Below are 14180 nucleotides of genomic sequence, written 5' to 3' on the forward strand. Positions count from 1 at the left end.
GTCCCTCCCGGTCTCGGATCCTCCGGGGGGAGCACGCCCGCTCCGTTTGGGGGCTCCGCGGGGGGATGCCGAGACGGAGTCCGAATCCGGGGATCCGGAGGAACTGGATCCGGATCCGCAGTTACAGCCGCGAGGCATTGACGGAGAAGGGGATCAGGGAGCCAGTGGGGCGAGTGGTCTCCACGCCACGGAGGGGGATGACCCCTAGGTGGTGCGTCTATTTCGGCGCGATGAATTGGCGCCATTGATTCCGGCGATCCTCGAGGAATTGGCGATAGATTTGCCACGACCGGAATCTCGCTTAGGGCGTACAGACCCCGTGGTGTTGGGGCTGAGGGGACCGCCGACGGCTTTTCCATTGCATTTTTCGGTGTCCGACTTACTTTTTAAGGAGTGGGACACTCCTGATCTGGGGTTGAAGGTGGCCAAGGCCATGGATAAGCTTTATCCCCTGACAGAGGACGCGCTTGAGCTGTTTAAGATCCCAAAACTAGATTCGGCGGTGGCGGCGGTCACCAAAAGGACCACCATCCCGGTAACGGGAGGGACAGCTCTCAAGGATTTGCAGGATCGTAAGCTGGAAGTGCAGCTTAAGAAAATTTTTTAAGTCTCCGCGCTCGGTGTAAGGGCGGTGATCTGTAGCGGTTTCTCTCTCCGTGCAGGGCTCAGGTGGGCCCAGCAGCTTTCTGCTAACGAAGGTCTGTCGCCGGAGGAAGCGCGGCAGGCGACTCGTCTGGAGGCGGTGATTGCCTATAGCGCGGATGCCTTTCATGACTTGCTCCGTTCTTCGGCACGGGCGATGGTCTCCGCGGTGTCGGCTCGGCGTTTGTTGTGGCTCCGCCATTGGGCAGCGGACGTTTCGTCGAAGGCTCGGTTAGGTTCGTTGCCATTTAAAGGGAAGTTACTTTTTGGTAAGGAACTGGAGGATTTGATTGAGTCTTTGGGCGAGAACAAGATACATCGGCTGCCGGAGGACAGGCCGCGATCGCGGGGGATGCCGTCCACACGAGGTAGATTCCATGGGGGTCGTCGGCCCCGTAATCCGTGAGGGTCGGTCTCCTCTTTTCGCCACAATGCGGCTAGGCAGCAGTCGTACACGCAGTCCTTTCGTGGCCGCCGGTTTGGCGGGACTGGGTCCGGAACCCCGGGCGGGAAGCTGCCACAATGATGGGCGGCCGGCCCACTCTCCGGTGCCGGTGATCGGCGGCAGGTTGATGCAGTTTGCCGGGGAGTGGGCCAAGATCACGTCGGATCAGTGGGTGCTGGATGTGATAAGTCGCAGCTACGCGTTAGATTTTGCACAGCGGCCCCTTCCCTGTTTCATGGTGTCGCCATGCGGGTTCTCAGAGAAGCGTCAGGCGTTACGGGACACAATCCGGCATCTGTTAGCCCTAGGCGCGATCGTTCCGGTGCCGTTCCACGAGCTACGCAGCGGCAGGTATTCCATTTACTTCCTGGTGCCAAAGAAAGAGGGCACGTTTCGTCCGATCCTCAACCTCAAGGGCGTCAACAGGTGCTTGCGGGTCCCAAGGTTTCGCATGGAGACGCTAAGATCGGTCATCGCGTCCGTGAGACAAGGAGAGTTTCTCGCGTCTCTGGATCTCACGGAGGCGTATCTGCACGTCGGAATCCGCGCGGATCACCAACGCTACCTTCGGTTCGCAGTGTTGGGGCAGCATTTCCAGTTCCAAGCGCTGCCATTCGGGCTGGCGACAGCCCCGCGAACCTTTACAAAGATCATGGTGGTGGTAGCGGCTCATCTTCGCAAGGAAGGGTGTCCGTATCTGGACGATTGGTTGATTCGGGCGAAGTCCGAGCGTCTCTGTCGGTTGGCGGTACAGCGAGTAGTCGATTTGTTGCAGAGCCTCGGCTGGGTAATCAATCGGGCCAAGAGTCAGCTGGAACCGTCGCAATCCCTGGAGTTTTTGGGAGCGTTGTTCGACACTCGGCGGGGCATGGTATATCTGACGCAGGAGTGCAGAGTCAAATTGCAGTGCCAAGCCAGGCAGTTGTTGGCCAAGCCCATGCCGGTCGTCTGGGACTACCTACAAATGGTAGGGTCCATGACGTCCACGCGGAAATTGGTTCCTTGGGCGTTCGCGCATATGCGGCCTTTGCAATTGGCCTTACTCTCCCGCTGGAATCCGGTGTCGGAGCAGTTCCATCTTCCGTTGCCGCTGCCGCATTCGGCCCGTTCCAGCATGGCCTGGTGGCTCTGTACCGGCAACTTGACCAAGGGCATATCGCTGACACTGCCCTCGTGGACGGTGGTCACCACGGATGCCAGTCTGTACGGCTGGGGCGCGGTGTGTCTCTGGAGTTCGGTGCAGGGCACCTGGTCCCCGACGGAGGCGACGTGGTCCATCAATCGGTTGGAGACCAGGGCAGTGAGGTTAGCCCTGCGGGAGTTCTTGTCGTTGGTACGAGGCCGGGCGGTCAGGATTCTATCGGACAATGCGACCACGGTGGCGTACATCAACCGGCAAGGCGGCACCAGAAGTCTACCAGTGGCCGCCGAGGCGCGACAGTTGATGGCATGGGCCGAATGGCATCTGCAATGCATAGCGGCGTCGCACATTGCGGGCGTGGAAAACGTTCAGGCGGATTTCCTGAGTCGCAATCGGCTAGATCCCGGCGAATGGGAACTTGCGGACGTAGCGTTTCGGAAAATTTGCGCCAGGTGGGGAACACCTGTTCTGGATCTGATGGCGACGTACAAAAATGCCAAAGCTCCGCGATTTTTTGCTCGCCGCCGGGAAACGGGGGCGGAGGGGGTCGATGCCCTCGCGTTGCCTTGGCCGACAGGGGTGCTCCTCTGTCTTCCCTCCGTGGCCCCTCATCGGTCGGACGCTGAGGCGCATAGAACTTCATCCGTCGCCCGTGATTCTAGTCGCTCCCGAATGGCCGCGGCGACCTTGGTTCGCGGATCTTCAGAACTTGGCGCTGGAGCCTCCTCTTCGGTTTCCTTATGTGCCGGACCTGCTACATCAGGGTCCCGTTTGTTTCGACCAGGTCGAATGCTTTTGTCTAGCGGCATGGCTTTTGAGAGGCGTAGATTGAAGAAGCGGGGTTACTCTGATGCGGTGGTCACGACTTTGCTACGGTCACGCAAGCCTTCCACTTCCCTGGCGTACGTGCGAGTGTGGACGGTCTTTGAGACATGGTGCCTGGCACAGGATATTCGGCCCACGCAGGCTTCGGTGCCGGAGGTGTTGCATTTCCTCCAAGATGGCTTGGCGAAAGGCTTGTCTTCCAGTTCGCTTAGAGTGCAAGTCGCGGCCCTTGCCTTGCTGTGTGGACAGGTCCACGGGATGTCATTGTCTGCGCACCCGGACGTCGTGCGTTTCCTCCGAGGGGCTAAGCAATTGCGGCCTCCGTTCCGTTCTCCGTGTCCTTCGTGGAGTTTGAATTTGGTTCTGAAGGCCTTATGCTCCGTTCCCTTCGAGCCCATTCGCGCAGCTACTGTGAAGGACTTGACGCTGAAGGTAGTTTTTCTGGTGGCAGTCGCGTCAGCGAGGAGGGTGTCGGAGCTCCAAGCCTTGTCTTGTCGGGAGCCTTTTTTGAGGATTACGGATTCGGGGGTGTCGCTTCGTACGGTGCCTTCCTTCTTGCCTAAGGTGGTGTCTGCTTTTCATCTCAACCAGACGGTGGATTTGCCTTCGTTTTCTGAGGCTGATAAGTCGCTTCCGAATTATCGGGACTTGCGGCGGCTGGACGTGAGGAGAGCCCTGTTATGTTATCTGGAGGTGACGAACCCCTTTCGGAGGTCGGATCATCTTTTTGTCTTGTGGGGCGGTCCTCGGCGCGGGCAGGCGGCTTCCAAGACTACTATTGCCCGTTGGTTGAAGGAAGCCATTGGTTCCGCATATTTGCTGCACGGCAAATCGGTCCCGGTGGGGCTCAAGGCTCATTCTACGCGTTCTCAAGCGGCTTCCTGGGCGGAGTGCAGTCAGGTTTCTGCGGAAGACATTTGTAAGGCGGCGACCTGGAAGTCGTTGCATACCTTTGCTCGTCATTATCGCCTGGATGTTCATGCACCAGGTAGCGGCGGTTTCGGGGCAGGGGTGCTCAGAGCGGGACTCTCCGGATCCCACCCTAATTAAGGTAGCTCTGGTACATCCCAGGAGTCTGGACTGATCCGGGTACGTACAGGGAAAAGAAAATTAGGTCTTACCTTAGTTAATTTTCGTTCCTGTAGTACCACGGATCAGTCCAGAGTCCCGCCCGTCGAGTCTGCTGTTCTGCCGGAGAGTCTGGAGGGGACGGTTTGGTTTCTTTCTGTCCATTCTATCTCTGTTTTCTCTTTCTCCGTTATCGATGGCTCTGGTTCTGGTCCCATTTGGGGGATAGTTGAGCCGTTAGTTTGGTTGGTAGGTTCCTGTATATAGTTCATTTGTGTTAATTCTGGAGGGCTTCATCTGCTTTGACATTAAGTAAGACTGCCAGACTGTAGGTGGCACCAGCCTAGATAAGGCGGAGTTTTGTTTGTAAACTTCTGTCTCCATCTGCTAGAGGGGGGGCATAACCCAGGAGTCTGGACTGATCCGTGGTACTACAGGAACGAAATTAACTAAGGTAAGACCTAATTTTCTTTTTCAGCTGTCCCGGCGCCTTACTTGTGCTCTCTCTCAGCAGCCATGCCGCGTGGTGCAGCCTGCTCGGCCTGTGGCACCATGCGCGCGCCTCTGCCGGGCAGGTCTCTGTGTGGAGTCTCTTCCCAGCGGGGAGGGAACTTCCCAAACAGGAGCACGGGGGAAAGTTCCTGCCGGCGTTGAATCTCAGCGGCTGCCTTCTGCTCGCAAGCCCTCGAAGAACCCAATCCTGCTAAGCGCGGGAACGGAGGCCATTTTGGCTGCATTCGGGTCCGCGGAGGGGGAAATCCCTCCTTCGCTGTCACCGCGGCCTGAGGGCCCCGGGGACAGCTGAAACGCCGACTTGGATGATTTTTCTTCGCCTGGGGAACCCGATGAATCCTCCGATTCTTCATCCTCCGATTTGGCAGATTTTGTGAGGCTCCTGCATAAGCTGTTCAAAGCTATCCAGGTGCAGCGGCCGGAAGGGGGACTCCTTCCGTGCTGCCAAACGTTTTAAGGGCACACTGGATGTAGGTGCTACAGCCCCTGTGAAGCCCGGGGGCCCTGATCCTATCCGGACCTCTCTGGTTGCCCTTCCCTTGAGGTCTGCGCAACCGGCGATTACCCTCAGGGGCGCTGCCTGTGCCTGTGGACCAAGATCCAGATCAGGTGGGCGATGACCCCAGGGTGGTGCGCTTGTTCCGTAAAGAGGAACTAGCCCTGCTAATTCCGCCATCCTGGAGGAGCTGGGCATCGACTCCCCTCCCAACAGCGACACACTGGGCGAGGTGGATCCTGTGATGTTGGTCCTTAGGGGCCCCGCTAGGACCTTTCCTTTTCACTCCTCAGTCACTGCCCTGCTCTTACGGGAGTGGGACACTCCGGATGCTGGATTGAAGGTTAGCAAGGCCATGGACAAATTGTATCCAGTCCTGGAGGAAGCGCTGGACCTTCTCAAGTTTCCTAGGGTGGATGCGGCCGTGTCTGCTGTGACCAAGAAAACTACCATTTCTGTCACTGGTGCGGTGGCGGCGCTCAAGGATCTTCAGGAGAGGAAACTGGAGGTTCACTACAAGAAGAATTTTGAGGTCTCCGCTCTTGGAGTTTGGGCTGCAATGTGCAGCAGTTTTATGTTGCGGGCAGGCCTTCGCTGGGCACAGCAGCTTCTGATGGACAAATCTTTGTTGGCCGCGGAGGCTATCCAGGCGGAGCGGCTGGAGGCCGTGGTCGCCTACAGCGCTGATACGTTGTATGATCTCTTGAGGACCTCTGCGAGAACTATGATTTCTGCGGTTTCTGCTCGCAGGCTCCTTTGGTTGAGGAATTGGTCGGCGGGATATCTTGTCTAAGGCGCAGCTAGGTTCTTTACCATTTAAGGGTAAGCTGCTGTTTGGCAAGGAGTTGGAGGAGATGATCAAGTCCTTGGGAGAGAATAAGGTTCATAAGTTGCCCAAGGGCAAGCCGAGGAAGATGTGGTTAGTGCAGTTAGTATAGCTGTGTTTAAAAAAGGATTGGATAAGTTCTTGGAGGAGAAGTCCATTACCTGCTATTAAGTTGACTTAGATAATAACCACCGCTATTACTAGCAACAGTAACATGGAATAGACTTAGTTTTTGGGTACTTGCCAGGTTCTTATGGCCTGGATTGGCCACTGATGGAAACAGGATGCTGGGCTTGATGGACCCTTGGTCTGACCCAGTATGGCATGTTCTTATGTTCTTACCCCTTTCCCTCTCACACGTGCTTTCGCAGCAACTGTAGGTTTCAGGCATCCAGGTCCTTTGCTCTTCTGCCCGGCAACTCCTGAGCAGGCAGCAGTTATGGGGTCAGTCCTTTCGCGGGCGTCAGGTCGGCAGGAATGGGGCCGCCTCTGGCATGGGTGGTCCAAAGTCCTCCCAATGAAGGGAGTTCAGTCCACTCCTCGGTGCCGCTCATCGGGGGCCAGCTGGCTCTCTTTGTCAGGGAATGGGCCAAAATTACCTCTGACCGATGGATTTTGGATATAATCAGTCGAGGTTATGCTTTAGAGTTTGCGCGGCCTCTCAGAGATCGCTTCTTCAGCTCCCCATGCTCTTATCAACAAAAGCAGGTGGCGGTGCGAACTACCGTCCGCCGCCTCCGCAACTTGGGGGCCATAATTCCTGTGCCTCCGCCAGAGCGGGGAAGAAGCAGGTATTCCATCTACTTCGCTGTACCCAAAAAGGACTGCATCTTCAGACCCATTCTCGACTTGAAGAAGGTGAGCAAGAGGTTTCGGGTGCCGCGTCTTCGCATGGAGACCTTGTGATCGATGGTGGCGGCAGTCCGCAAGGGGGCGTTCCTTGCATCCCTGGACCTGACTGAGGCTTACCTACACATAGGAATTCGATCCGATCATGAAAATTTTCTCTGCTTTATGATCCTGGGCAAACATTTTCAGTTTTGCGCCCTGCCATTCGGCCTAGCGACAGAACCCAGGACCTTTACCAAGGTGATGGTGGTGGTGGCAGCGGCCCTGCCGAAAGGAAGGCGACCTGGTGCACCCTTATCTTGGACGACTGGCTGATTCGTGCAAAATCGGAATCTCTCTGTTGCGAAGCAGCAGATCGGGTCCTCGCCCTTCTCCGGTCCCTGGGTTGGATAGTCAGTCTGGCCAAGAATCATCTGGTTCCTTCACAGTTCCGAGAGTTCCTGGGAGCCCTGTTAGACACAGCTGCGGGAAAGGTGTTCCCAACCGAGAGCCGGATTCTCAAGTTACAAGCTCATGTACGCTCGCTGTTGGCCATACGCATGTCCAGGGCCTGGTCTCGAGGGCTATGTGTGCGCCACCTTTCGAACCATTGAAGAGAGCTACACTTAAGGATCTAACCTTGAAAATGGTTTTTCTGGTGGCTGTTTCTTCTGCACGGCGGGTGTCAGAGCTTCAGGCCTTGTCTTGTCGTGAACTTTTCCTGTGGATTACAGATCTGGGAGTGCCTTTGAGGACGGTTCCTTCTTTTCTACCGAAGGTGGTATCTTCATTCCATTCGACTCAGTCTGTGGAGCTCCTTCCTTCCCACTTTCGGATAAGTCGACTCCTCATTCCAAGGATTTGAGGAAGTTGGATGTCAGATGGGTGCAGTTGCATTACTTAGAGGTTACCAACAGTTTTCATCTGTAGGATCATTTGTTTGTGCTGTGGAGCAGCCCCAAAAGGGGGCAAAAAGCATCTTGGGCCTCTATCGCTCGGTGGTTGAAGGAGGCCATTAGCTGTGTGTATCGTAAAAGGTCGGCCGGTGCCGGTCGGACTCTGTGCACACTCTACCCATTTGCATTTGGCCTCCTGGGCTGAGTGCCAACAGGTCTTGCCTCAGGAAATCTGTAGGGTGGCTACTTGGAAGTCCTTACATACGTTTGCCAGGCACTATCATCTCGACGTCCAGGCCCCAGAGGGGAGTTTTGGTAATAGGGTGCTTCGAGTGGGACTCTCGGGGGGCCCACCCTCTATAAGGTAGCTTTGGTACATCCCAGCTGTCTGGACTGATCCGGGTACATACAGGGAAAGGAAAATTGGTTCTTACCTGCTAATTTTCGTTCCTGTAGTACACCGGATCAGTCCAGACTCCCGCCCAGGTTGGGTTTGGGGATTTGAAAAGTCCGCTTGATCAGTGTTTGGCTTCAGGTTCTTGTCCCGCGCAGCCGCGGGGTACGGACATCAGTTCTAGTTCAGTTTCCAAGTTTCTTCTTCCCTCTGCTCATTTGGGGGGAGTTTGTACATAGTTGGTGTAAGTTGCATTCTATTCATCTGGCTTGGTAACAGTTCAATACTGACGGACTGCAGACGGCACCTCATCTTAAGGGCAGAGCCAGTCAGAAACTTCTGTCTCCATCTGCTGGAGGGGAGGCAAAACCCAGCTATCTAGACTGATCCGGTGTACTACAGGAACAAAAATTAGCAGGTAAGAACCGAACCAATTTTTCTTTTGATAGATCAGGAAGGAGAGACACAAGTGTCCTCACATCCTCTGAAAAGTTCACAGAAAAATAAATCTTTCCTTCTACAAACCTTCTTTTCCCTATAGAAATATTTGGGGTTTTTTTTTTAATGAACTGGGCAAAAATCCAAATGTGCCTTTTGTGCTGCATTTGCAAACCTACTTTACATTTTTTTTTTTTTAACTAATAATGATTTTAGATTTTAATCCCACTTTTCCAGTTAATGCTCAAGGCGGCTCACAGCATTATTAGTATTCAGGTAAAATAAGCCTGCCCCAAACAGTTGACAATCTAAATGGGTGCCTGAGGCAGCAGGAAATATCAACTTGCCCAAGGAATGACAGTGGAGGAAGTTGGATTTGAACTCTGGTGTCCCTGGTCCATAGCCCATTGCTCTGACCACTGGAACTGGCAGATGTTTGCTATTTTCCTCCTTTTGCACAAAAAGTTGGTGGTGAATAGCATCATGAATGTTTTAAATTTTGCAACATATAAGGAAACTTTTTTTTTTTTTTTTTTTACACGGGGTGAAGAGAAGGTGGCAGCGGTCCCCTTCCATGCTATCATCCTCTGACATCCAGCTGCCAACCAGATGAGGGAATGCTAGCCAGTGCAATAATGATATCATCCACTGGGATTCTGATGTGTTTCTTAAATTGCTCTAATTGTGCTACCCTTCTTTTTTACAGGTTTCATGCCGTTCCCAGGACATTTTAGGTACTGTCACAATTTTGTGCTTTCAACTTTTCTTTTGGGTATTATTTGCTCTAATAGCTACTGTTTAACTGTATTCTGCATGTCTTGCAATATTTCAAAATCACATAGCAAGATACATAGTAAAATCGTAGTGCCTCGTCTGAAGTTATGCAAGTGCTCTCCTCCACTGTCTGGTTGCAGCTGTTTAGCAAGATTCACAAATATCCTCACGCTCGTTGGATCTGTTTGGTCCCCATTGACTCTGGTTCCAGCAGAATGTTACATCAATCAGACCCCATTCTATTTGTGACTCTTGCTAGCAGGGCTGGCATCAAGAGAGCAGAGCATACAGAGAAGAAAGTGAATTAAAAAATTAAACTGTATGACTGTTCCTGTAACTGTGCATACTTTTTGAAATATACTGACTGCATGGTATACAGTTATCTCCTGCACTGTGAAAAATTAACAGGATCTTTTAGCATTTAGATTTTTGCCACAAATGCTTTTAAATCACATTTTGCACCCTAATGTGTCTTAGTCTTTCTTATGATTGCAAAAGGTACTTTGCTGTGATAGCAGTTCTGCTCAAAGATTCTTCTGAGCGTGGCAGAGAAAGAGTCACATAAGGAATTTAGCTTGGCTTCTTAAGTGCAGAGTCCTCCTATAGTATCCATGGTATAACATTTTATCACTGCTGCTGTGTCTGAAGCTGTGGATGATGTTTGTATTGGAAAATCCTCTGCCCTCCACATTTTGAAAGACTGAGAGAGCAGCTGCTGTGGTATTGTTCCCCTTTCTCGGGGCCCAGTGTTCAAGGCCTGTCTAAAATTGCTCAAATACAGTTTGTTTTGTTTTTCTGTATCACTTTTCCAGCAGACTGTACTGTGCAGAATGATTCTCAGCGGCTTACCTCTGCCTCTCAGGGAAGCATGTCAGAAACAAACAAAACCAAACCTGGAATCCAAAGAGGAAGCCAGGAATCTTCAGCTGCTCAGCCCTGTGTGCGTGGTCCTGCTTTACCAAGAGAGAAGGCAAAAACAGTGTCTGAGTTATTAAGGGAGAAGAGAGGGGAAACCATACCTAAGAAGCCCACGAAAAGATCTGTCGCTTTGACACCACAAGTGTTATTCATCCAGCAGCCGGTTCAGCAAGGAGCACAACAGCCAGCTCAGCTCAGCTCCTGCCATCACTCTGTACTCTTGCCTGCCTTGCCACCAATACCAGGATCCTCAATGACATTTTTGCCATTCCAGAGTGGACAGGCAGCTGCAGAGGACCCCAGCTCTTCCCAGGAAAGCGGCTTGAAATCATCTGGAAATGCATCAGTCAATAAAACCTTGAATTCCAGTGTAGTGGCACCTCACCAGGGCAGCACAAGCATACAGGCATCCGGTGGTGGTGCAGTGTCTTCACCTGTACCCAATCCGGTCAGTGCACCTGGTCAAATTCTGCTAGCGCCAACTTTGGATGTAACACTGCCTCAGAACATTGCAATAAGCGGGAACAAAGCACCAAAGGCCGTGCCTCTAGTGGTGCCAGGATTCAGCACGCCAGTTCAGCCACAGCAGCAGAATCCTGTTAACCTTCTGCCAACACTTCTAGCTCCTCAAGGAGATCTTCGAGGTGCTTCTAGTAACATGTTGCCCATAACATGGGTGTTAACACCCCAAGGACTGATCCCCTTGTCCTTGCAAACAGTTGTAGGACTTTCTAGCCATAATGGGAAGGGAGCAACTGTTGCAACAAGCGAAAGTACTTCTAGTAATGACAAATCATCTAGTGCAAACCTGAGCATTGTAAGCATTCTGCCACTGCCTGCAGTGAAGACCTCAGTTAGCAACCCGGATGCACAGAGTGTACAAGCACCAGATAAAGCACAACTATCCAGCCTTTTATCGCAAGAGGGGTCTATTCATGCCTGTCTTCCACTACCTGTAACTTCGTTTAGCATGAGCACTGGCTCAGGAGGGACCATACAGTCTGTGGCTGCATCTTCAGGTTGTGTCTCCTCACTGACCTCCATTCCTTCCAGTACTGTTAACACAGTGGCATCCACCATTTCCCTTGGGCCATCCCTGATGTCCTCTTGTCCAGAGCTGCCTTCAGGAAACCCATTAGCAAGAGATCCAAGCAAGGAATTGCACTGCTCTGTCAGCAAGCTGTCTGCTGTACCAGGCCAAAACACAACACAAACAAATTGTGTTGCACAAAACCCACACCCACTTCCAGCCATTCATAATGTGTCAGGAAGAGCAGAGCAGCCTGACAAGACAATTGGTACGACTTCACAAGCTGTTCCAGAGGTCGTATGGCATCCAAATGGTCCACCCAAACCAGTGCGCAATAATCCTGAGAAGAACCCTCTAGACTTGAGCCTTGTCTCTCTGGAGGAGGAAGAGTCTGTGAAGGAATGGCTGAAGGGGGAGCAGGGAGTACAGATGCCAAGGCTGAAAAATCCACTGCCTTATTTGCCCCCCTCTGTTTGTAGTTTAAAAATACTAGCCAGACTTCTTCTGCAGAAGAAAGCTTTGGAAGAGAGAGCCACCGGCTTCCTGTCATTGACTGGGGAGAACCAGAAGAGAAGTTGCCAGCAGAAGCTGCGGGTTGTTCGGGCCATGGTAAAGCAGAAACTCGAGGACAATCCAGCATATGTCCAGCTAAAAGTCAGGTTCTTAGCTGCATTTACTTTGCCAGCCTTCCTAGCTGCCCTGCCTCCTCCAAGAGGCAAAACAACAGTAGCCCATTGCAACAGAAGCTGCTCAAGCACTGATGACACTGAAACAGAGGAGGAACCTGAGGATGCAGAAAGCAGCAGCAATGCTGTGGGCGGCAAAGCAGCAGAGATGCAGTTGGACAGTACAGCTGGGGACACGCCAGCGGCCTTCAGTGCTACTGCTGCTGCATCGCACGAGGTAAGCCCAGAGCTGCGGTACATTGCACTGAAGCCGAAACCCCAAGTTTAGTGACTCCAGTCCTTGAGCGCCACAACCAGGATTTCATGGGAAACTTACTCTGGGGGACACTCTCTCTCTCTTTTCCTCCACCATTTAAAATCTCTTCTGCAGTTTCCATTTCTTATGTGTTACAGTCCTGAACCGTTAAGGTCTTGTCATTTAATGGATGGTACATGTTATATACTTGGGTATCCTTTCCAATCAGGCTTTTATCTAAAACATAGGATTGCCCTAGCCCTTATCAAGAGTTTTAATTATCCCCTTGCAGGTAACTAGCAGATTAATAGTGAATGTACCACATAAAATTCTTTCTCACTCAATGCACAATAATGCTCTGGAATTTGTTGCCAGGGGATGTGGTTAGTGCAGTTAGTGTAGCTGGGTTCAAAAAAGGTTTGGATAAGTTCTTGGAGGAGAAGTCCATTAACGGCTATTAATCAAGTTTACTTAGGGAATAGCCACTGCTATTAATTGCATCAGTAGCATGGGATCTTCTTAGTGTTTGGGTAGTTGCCAGGTTCTTGTGGCCTGGTTTTGGCCTCTGTTGGATACAGGATGCTGGGCTTGATGGACTCTTGGTCTGACCCAGCATGGCAATTTCTTATGTTCTTAAATATAAAGGACAGTACAGCAGCAAGAGGGGGGCCTTCCAGTCTTTTTGCATAGTGTCATATGTATGATTTTTTTTTACCCATTAGTGAGAGGTTTTATATGTACACCTGGTGCAAAGAGCTCCTGGCTCTCCCAGAACGACTCCAACTCAGTCTGGCAGCTCCGGTGCTGCCTTGGAGAAGGAAGGTCACCTGGTCGGAGATCATCACCTTGGTGTATCAGGAAGTGATCCGGTAGCAAGGACCTGTTCTCCAGTTGATGTACTGTCCTCTCACACAGAGGACGAATCTTCCAGGGCCTGGGGGAAGGGTTAAGTTGGCTGTCGTAGTTGGTGATTCGATTATTAGGAATGTGGATGGCTGGTGGACATGAGGATCACCTGATAACTTGCCTGCTTGGTGCAAAGGTGGCAGACCTCATACATCACCTAGATAGGATTGTAGACAGTGTGGGGGAGGAGTTGACTATTGCAGTACATGTGGGCACCAACACCATAGAAAGATGTGGGAGGGAGATTCTGGAAGCCAAATTTAGGCTTTTAGGTAGGAAGTTGAAATTCCGAACCTCCAAGGTAGCAATCTCTGAAATACTCCCTGTCTCTCCCTGTTCCACGCGCAGGTCCCCAGAGGCAGGCAGAGCTCAGGAGTCTCAATGCGTGGATGAGACTAAGGTGCAGAGAAGAGGGATTTGGTTTTGAAATGAACTGGGCAACATTTTGGAAAAGGGGGGGGAGTGTTTTTGTTGTTGTTTTTTTGTTTTTTTTTCTGAAAGGACAGGCTCCACCTTAACCAGGGTGGGAACAGGCTGCTGGTGCTAATCTTTAAAAAGGAGAGAGCAACTTTTAAACTAGAACAAGAGGAAAAGCCGACAGTCACTCAGCAGTGCATGGTTCAGAAGGAGGTATCTTCGACAGATACTAAATGAAGCAGAAGATTTTGGGCATCCCAATAGAGAGGTTCCAATAACAGCAGAAGTAGTCTATGTGCCTATAACTAATTCCCTGTACGTACCCAGATCAGTCCAGACCGTGGATTGAGCCTCCTGTCCAGCAAGTGGAGACAGACCAAAACTGTGAGGGTATCCTATATCAGGACAGAGCCTATCCTACATCCCTTCAGTATTCGTTTGTCTCCAGCAGGTGCAGGCAGCTGAACTTACGGTTCCCCTTCTTCTTCTTCCCTGAGGGGATTTTCTTTACTTTTGGTCTGGATCAAGCAAGTATTTAATTCTTGTTTAAAAAAAAAAAAAAGAGAGAACTTTGAAAGTTTTCTCCCTTTTTTCCTCACAGAGACAGTTCGGTCTCTTTGCTCTGCTGGGAGCCTAGGGGGGGGCTTGCCCATCCTAGGCCCCTTTTTTCCTGGTGACCATCTGGGGTGATACTGGTGGTCC

The 14180-nt window shown here is 51.8% G+C and overlaps 1 protein-coding gene across 3 annotated transcripts in view; it reads left to right on the forward strand.

Moving 5' to 3' along the window:
* SNAPC4 (small nuclear RNA activating complex polypeptide 4) overlaps window positions 1–14180 on the forward strand; it is a 164753-nt gene that overhangs the window by 107968 nt on the left and 42605 nt on the right. For 2 of the 3 annotated variants that reach the window (XR_003858150.1, XM_029611957.1), the window contains exons 21-22: window positions 9219–9246; window positions 10099–12137. Coding sequence is in view for 2 of the 3 variants with exons in the window: in XM_029611957.1 (XP_029467817.1) it covers window positions 9219–9246; window positions 10099–12137 (2067 nt within the window). In the remaining variant the exon portion in view is untranslated. The remainder of the gene's footprint in view (window positions 1–9218; window positions 9247–10098; window positions 12138–14180) is intronic. The other variant, XM_029611958.1, reaches the window with a different exon arrangement.

This window comes from Rhinatrema bivittatum, chromosome 8, assembly GCF_901001135.1.
Source record: "Rhinatrema bivittatum chromosome 8, aRhiBiv1.1, whole genome shotgun sequence".
Lineage (NCBI taxonomy): Eukaryota > Metazoa > Chordata > Amphibia > Gymnophiona > Rhinatrematidae > Rhinatrema > Rhinatrema bivittatum.